We start from the raw sequence: 8,157 nt of genomic DNA, 5'->3' as shown, positions 1-8,157 counted from the left end.
AAGTCCGTGCTTCATTTGCATATCCCGCGCGGCCCGCCTGGAAACCAGCCAATCCCAGCGCGCGCGCGCAGGCCGGTTTTTACTTCTGATGCGCGAGCCTGTATCATCATCAGACCTCCGCCATGCGCGAGCCGCGCAGCGCTGACACAATCTAACGTCCCACAACCCTGAACATACGCCGAGACGCCGCCGCAAGTCTGTCCACACGCGTCGCGTCCGCCACCGATGTGCGGGCGCAAAAACCAAACAGGATGTCCCGGCGCAAGCAGGCCAAGCCTCAGCACGTTACCGCGGGAGAGGAGACGGAGCAGCGAGGGAGGAGAGGCGCGGATAGCGGTACGCACCAGCACCGGGCGAACACGGGGAGATGTAGGGACATGTGCCACTTACTTTACACTTAACACACTTCAGTTTGCTCTGATTTTCTGCCTGCAGTTTTGTGACTTTGTTTTAGTAACTGAGCAAAAAAGAAGTTTCTAAAATAACTTTAAATAACGCTGTGTTTGAACTTCTAATGCAGTTTTATAGTCAGTAATGAAGGGAGGAAAATTATGCGAAGTTTAAAACAAAATCACAAGTTTGAGTAATTAACTAAAGCTTTAACTAAATATTGTCGGTGGGTTTTTTTTTTTTTTTGGTTTAGAGTTGTGAACAGTTTATCACGTTAACTGTGTGTGTGTGTGTGTGTGTGTGTGTGTCGCCTATTTCTCCCCAAAGCGAGTCAGTTTGCACTGTTTGAGCCTTAAGGATGTTTTACAATCAATAAATGCTAACATAATAATAATAATAATAATAATAATAATAAGAAGAAGAAGAAGAAGAAGAAGAAGAAGAAGAAGAAGATGAAGAAGAATTACATATTTTACTAAATTAAGAAAAAAAACCACAAATAATAATAATCATAATAATAATCATAATAATAATAATAATAATAATAATAATAATAATAACAGTCACCCGTGAAAGAATAGATTAAATAAAATATAATTTTTTGATCAACTTTTAACGCTCCAACTATTAACGCAACTTGTTTCTTTAGATTCAACCGCGATTTTTAAATATTTCTAACATAATTCTTTCAGACAACTAAAGTTAATCCGTTAGTGCTTATTTTTTAAAAATCAGATCCAATGAATTTAATAACTCTAAACCCTTTTTTCAGTAAGCAGCTGCTTTTACACTGAATGTGCGCCTATGTATTAGGCGCCTAAAGTATTGTTTTGCTCCATGTTTACAATAAGATGGACTACATTAATTAGCCAAGTCATTTTTTTACCTAAAGTATCTTGATTAATTAAACACATTTTAATTTATTAAGGTCGTTGATTTATTGAACACAGTTCCTCCGAGTTCAGGCCTAAAACTGTGGAAGTGTTTTGAGATGTTTGGTGCGTTTTATATGTTAAAGAAAATGGCAAATTCATTCATATCTCAGTGCTTATAGAATATAACTACACTTAAAGTATGTACACTACACTGCATTATTATTATTATTATTATTATTATTATTATTATTATTATTATTATTATTATTAGGTGTTTTTATAAACTGTGCAACTGTGCCTTTTATGACATTTAATCTATTTTCGGAGAAAATATATTCGGTCTAAAGATGCTAAATGTAGATTTCTGAATCCTATTAGACTTCATGCTTATTGAGAAGTGGTTGAGAAATGGTGAGGCTCATGTATTTATCGTTAGTGTAGGCCTATGTAAATGAAGTGCACACAAAACTGAGTAGGCTACAGTAAGTGTAGTCGTTGTGCACTCGATTTGGACGGCTGAAGTGTTGGTGTGTTTCATTCGCTAATGGGGTGCTTCATTTGATCTGCACTCTCTCAGCCCTCTTCAATGCGCTCTCACCTTCCTGTGCGTGTGTGTGTGCGGTGTGTGTGTGTGTTTGGTGTGTGTGTGTGTGTGTGTGTGTGTGTGTGTTTGGTGTGTGTGTGTGTGTGTGTGTGTGTGTGTGTGTGTGTGTGTGTGTGTGTGTGAGAGGGACCACCCACACGCTTAACGAAATGAGATGAGCCACTGACCCACACTGTAACTGCCCCGTGTTTGAGTGAAGAAGGATCACAATACAGACTGCATGGAGAAAAATCCCTCTCGTTATTTTATTCAAAGCGCCAGTTGTATTATGCAATTAGATTATCTGTCGCTAAATCATTTATTGCCTAGTGTAATTACCAAATTTGTGATCGCACCATTAATACAGGCCTAGGTGTGTCATTTATGGTACAAAAATCACAGAGGTTCTGGAACGGTGTTACTTAATTTCCTTTTTCACTTTTTCACTTATTGATCAGACATTAAAGTATTAACCATTAATTGTTAACTAATCATTTTTAATGATCATTTTAATTAATGAATTTTTTAATACATTTTTCATATATTGAATGAAACGTGTGACTCGTGACTTCTGATGTGATATCATTTCAAGTTACCATGATATTTTGATTTGCATTGTTTTTATGTATAGAATTATGGCATTTTAACGATTATATGCCTGAGGAATAATGTTTGAGTACGTTCCTTTTTTAATCAACCAAAACTATTTCATTTTAAATTCTATAGATTAGAATGAATTTCTCAGATGGAAACGTAAAAATAGCTGTGAGGAATATAATTTGACCTAATAGGCCAATGATACAGGCTACTTTTAAAGCACTAGAAACTATTTAAAAGTAAAAAAAAAACGTAAAAATTAAGAAATGGTGTATTTTGGTATGTTTAATCTTTGGGAAATAAGGGACATTATCTAAATAAGACTTAATGTTACTGTTAAATAGTGTTGCCAGGGTAAATACCAAACCATTTCTACCTAAAGTAATGTTATTCTGTGTTTTTCTTAGTGTTTGTACAAGAAGAGGGAAAGTATAGATCTTAAAATATCCCAAAAATAAGAGTGTATGCTGGCAATGGAAAATCACAATTAGTCAATCGTAATTCTTAATTTGCTGACAGACTGACAGACCGGATGTGAATTGGCTAAAAACATTGGAAATCAATAGTTACTATGGAATTTCTTTCAATAAACAGGTCATTTAATTTCATGGATTGTGCACAGAAAATTAGCAACTTGGTCTTGGATGTATGACAATATAGAATGTGAGCCTCTGTAATTGGTAAATTGATTAGATATATCTTTAGCTAAATTAGACTGCTGTCTGAGTAGATATTTTTAGTGTGCATCTAGCAGAGAAAGCTGTAAGCTATTCGTTAACTTGTGGATTTGTATTCACAAATATTTTGCTTTTCTGTGGTTCTTCTCAACAGTGCTCTTGAGTAAAGGTGCCAGTGAGGAGAGCGGCAGTGAGAGCCGCAGCGGAAACGAGGAGACTCTTGTCTGTAAGACATGTTGTGCTGAATTTTTCGACTGGTCAGAGTTGCTGGAGCACCAGAATAAGTGCACTGAGGAGCCTTCTGTGCACATTGTACAGGAGGTTGAAAGATTCCCTTCCCCTCAGGGATCTCCTACGGAATCCTTCTTAAGTGCTCATAGTGACCCAGCTGAAATTGAGAACATGGAACCTGAGTCTGAATTGACTGAGAAGGGAGAAGAAAATGTCAGTCTTCCTGAAGAAAATGCAGTTGGAGTGGATGACCCTATGGATACTAACGCACCTGTGGATAAAATATCAAACCCCAGCCCTCTTCCACCCGACTCGAGTGAAAGTGAAATTCCTCTACCTTTATCATGTCTAAGCACAAACTTTGGCATTCCCAGCACAAATGTAACCTTGGAGATCCTCCATAGTACCAGGGTGGCAGTTGCACAGTTTTCGCAAAGTATCCAAGGTGATGGATCTGGAGGAAAGGCAAGTTCAGTGGCAATACCTATGATTTTGGAACAGCTAATGGCTTTACAGCAGCAACAGGTCCACCAGCTAAAACTCATTGAGCAGATCCGCAATCAGGTTGCTGTGATGAACAGGCAACCAACACAAGCTGCGCTAAATCCAGCATCCAAGGCATTTCCCTCTGTCTCTTGCACTTACCATTTCCAGGGCATGGCCCCTCCTCCTGTACTTCCATTATCCGGAGTCATGCCTTCCACAGTGAATGGACAAGCATCTGTTTCCCAGGCATCAAGGCTGGAAGGCCCATCATTTCGGGTATCACAGCCAAATAATGAACAATCCAATCCCAGAGAAAGTGATAGTACCCCCATTTCATTAGCAAACCCAAATGCTCCACTATCTACATATACTAGTGTGTCTACTTTATTGCCGTCCTGCAATAGCTCACTCCCTAATGCTAGTCATACTCAGCCTCTGAACTCTCCTCGTCCCCATTCAATAAGCCAGAGCAATGTTATCAACTCTTCTGCCAATTTACCACTGCTACCTCAAAGTCCTCCTAGAGGAGTCATCTTCCCAAACCCCCTTGCCAGCATTGCAGCCACTACCAACGCACTAGAACCACTTGCTTCTATGATAAAGCATCGCAAAATTAAACTTCCCAATGCCTCAATATTTGAAACCAAGCCCAGCTCTGAGGACCCCTTTTTCAAACACAAATGCAGGTTCTGTGCCAAGGTATTTGGCAGTGACAGTGCCTTGCAGATCCACCTGCGATCTCACACAGGTGAGAGGCCCTTCAAATGTAACATATGTGGCAACCGTTTCTCCACTAAAGGAAACCTGAAAGTTCACTTTCAAAGGCACAAAGACAAATACCCACATGTACAGATGAATCCATACCCAGTACCAGAATATCTTGATAATATTCCAACAAGCTCTGGTATTCCCTATGGGATGTCTTTTCCTCCAGAGAAAACAGGGTCAACATGGTTAGACAGCAAACCTATTCTGCAGACATTAAATCCTAGATTGGGTCTGCAATTACCCTCCACAGTAACAGGTGTGGAAAACAGTGATTCCTTTAGTAATACACCCACAGGAAGATCTCCACCAAGGTCTTTACTAGCTAGAAATGAAAGTACACCATTGTCTCCAACTGTCGCTAGTACTGAAAAAGATATTCATATTCAGTCTGACAACCAATTACATACACCTAAGATGGCCACGTGCATCCAGATAAACAAAGAAGAAGGCACCACAGCCGTTTCAAAAGCCGATGAAATTTACCTCCCCACAAACTGTGTGACCGGTCCAGCTGAAAATTTTGTCTCTGCAAGTCACAACACTCTTTCAAAATATCCATCAACAGAAACACCCATTAGAGCAAATACACCAGAGTCCACTGATATGATTAACCCAGTGATGAAATCTTCTACTCCTTCACAAATCACAGAGCACTTTAATGCGAGGTTTCCTTTCAGTGGAATCCAGGAATCTATGCACACATCTGAAACATCAAAGCTCCAGCAACTTGTGGAGAACATTGACAAAAAGATGATGGACCCCAATCAGTGTGTGATCTGCCACCGAGTTCTCAGCTGTCAGAGTGCACTTAAGATGCATTATCGAATTCACACTGGCGAGAGGCCCTTTAAATGTAAGGTTTGTGGCCGTGCCTTCACAACTAAAGGCAACCTGAAGACTCATTTTGGTGTCCACCGTGCAAAACCTCCCCTTCAAGTTCAGCACTCCTGCCCAATTTGTCAGAAGAAATTCACCAATGCTGTTGTGTTACAGCAGCACATTCGCATGCACATGGGTGGCCAGATTCCCAATAACCTCCAAACTTTCCCAACAGATGCTATTCATGAAAAAAGCAATGACCTGATTCTGGAAGAGAGGAGTTTTGACAGTTTGAATGATTATGACGATGATGGACTTGATGATATTTCATATGAAGAGGAAGATATTTCAGAAAATGGTGAAAATCCCCACAACACCTTTTCGGACAGTAGCTCAGCACCAATGTCACCATTACCTCATGATGTGTCTGATGTGAGAACATTAGATAGTGACTCGACAGTTAGTCTTAGCCAATTAACTGAACACAAGATGGTAATGAGTGCCATTTTTGACAACGATCCCGATAATGGGTCTCCATCCATGGGAAATATAGAGAATCACAGAACTTTTGTGCCAGAGTCAACCAACATCATTCACCCTCCAACACCAAAACCAACAAAACTTCAGCCTGAGGGTCTACAGGATGTTCCAGTGTCACTCAATCTTACCTTTGATAAGCAGGAGCGAGCAGCTACAGTTAAATGTGAAATGTCTGATTCCCCAGCCCCAAATGCATTAAACGGCACAGTGTATGATCAGATCAGAAAGGCTTCAATCATGGAGCATGGTAAGATGGTGCTAATTATTTGATCATATATGGTGCATTAATGCATACACATTTAATGGATGCTTGGAAATTGTTGACAAAATTTGACAAAACACATAACCATTTTTGTCCCACCTACTATGATTTCTACAATTATTTTTGTCATATCTTTGTCACACTAATGGTTTATAACTGCTTTCTCAGGAGTAAGCCAGAGGTCCAGTGATATGGATGATAGCGTACGGGCCCCAGTTAAGATGGAGATAGAAAGTTGCAATAGGCCATACACACCTAAACAAGGCCCTTATCCTGTATTTGGATCTATACAGTCTTCATCTATGCCATCTGAAGCAATAATCCCAGGGATGACTTCACTGTTTGGAAGCCCACCACCACGTAGAACCCCGAAACAGCACAACTGTAATGTATGCGGGAAAAACTTCTCTTCTGCAAGCGCCCTACAAATCCATGAGCGAACACATACTGGTGAAAAACCTTTTGCTTGCTCCATATGTGGCCGAGCCTTCACAACAAAGGGTAATCTCAAGGTATGTTGATAATCAGCACTCAAACTTATTATTAGTAAGAAAAGAAAGTGTTCACTGTGAAGAAGCAGGAGCAATCAGACACAGTGTATGCACTGTGAGTAAACTAATCCATCATGACTTTTCTTCTTGATTTCCCATTCTGCAGGTACACATGGGCACTCACATGTGGAATAACGTACCTGCACGAAGAGGTAGGCGCTTGTCTGTGGAAAACCCGCTGGCTCTTCTAGGTGCTGAGGCTCTCAAGTTCAATGAGGTATTTCAGAAGGACCTTGCAGCAAGGGCTATGAACATGGATCAGAACTTTTGGAGTCGATATGCTGTTGCCATCAGCAATGGTTTATCCATGAAGAACAATGAAATTTCTGTCATTCAGAATGGAGGAGTACCTCAACTTTCTACTGTAGCCATGGACAAGGCGTGCAGCGGAAACAGCTCGTCAATCCGTGCCCTTGGGAAAACAAGCGTAGACCTTCCACCTGGACGACACTTCTCCATGTTGATTGATGACAATAAAGAGATTAGAATTAATTAAACACACAAGAGAGTGGAACTAATCCCATATGCAAAAAGACACATGGAGAATAACAGACCCTGCAGTATGTACCTGATGACTTTCAACTGTATATAAATTTACATTGTTACCTATTCTATTGACTGGTTTAGTTGCCTTTCATTCTGATATTTTTAAAGCCAGACAAAACAAAATAAAAAAAAAAGCCAGACATAACAAATAACTCCATAAAAACCAGACAAAACCAATAACTATAACACAGTGGTAATATGGTACTACATGTGGAAAATCAGTCACCAGCAGTAATTAAACCTGCAACTTACATGCAAATTACATTTGGTTTGAATTTAATATCAACCACAGTTTAGCTACATGAATACAAAATTAAATTATTTTTATTGTATGATCTTGATCTAATTACCACTGAAAGTAAAAGCTGTGTTCAGTATGCCCTCCATGTTAATGATACTCAGTTTTATCAGGATAAAGCAACGGCTTTGTGAAGCAAAAAATGAAAAGGTTTTGAAATTGTTATGAATTTGCCCACTAGTGTCATTGCCATGAAGTAGAATATTCTTAAAGATATATTCTCTAGTTGCAATTTTGACAAATAATCAACAATAAAAAGACTTAACTGTATACATATAGATTAATCCTTTGTATTTATTATAAGGAATTTGTATTTCTATTTCTCAATGATTTTTTTTCCACAGAGAATAAAATGCAATGGGTTTAACTTATATTGCATCATGCTGCTGCTTCTGTAGCTTATTGTTCCTAGAACAAGTAACTACAGTATGTATACTGTATGTTCCCCAGTGTTAAGCCAAGTATACCTTTTTTGTCTATAAAAACATTAACTATATATACATTTAGTGTCTATGCCTGAAATGTTGAAATCAT

At 39.2% G+C, this 8,157-nt stretch overlaps 1 protein-coding gene across 1 annotated transcript; it reads left to right on the top strand.

Moving 5' to 3' along the window:
- The first annotated feature begins 251 nt into the window (after nt 1-251).
- On the top strand, nt 252-7,275 carry sall3b (spalt-like transcription factor 3b). The gene is made up of 4 exons (XM_060897456.1): nt 252-336; nt 3,277-6,213; nt 6,397-6,740; nt 6,886-7,275. Exons 1-4 carry the CDS (start codon nt 252-254, stop codon nt 7,273-7,275), a joined length of 3,756 nt encoding a protein of 1,251 aa, XP_060753439.1.
- Nucleotides 7,276-8,157: the final 882 nt, after the last annotated feature.

Source organism: Tachysurus vachellii, chromosome 21 (genome assembly GCF_030014155.1).
Source record: "Tachysurus vachellii isolate PV-2020 chromosome 21, HZAU_Pvac_v1, whole genome shotgun sequence".
Lineage (NCBI taxonomy): Eukaryota > Metazoa > Chordata > Actinopteri > Siluriformes > Bagridae > Tachysurus > Tachysurus vachellii.
The sequence above is the reverse complement of the archived record's forward strand: the minus strand, read 5'-3'. Positions and strand labels throughout refer to the sequence as shown.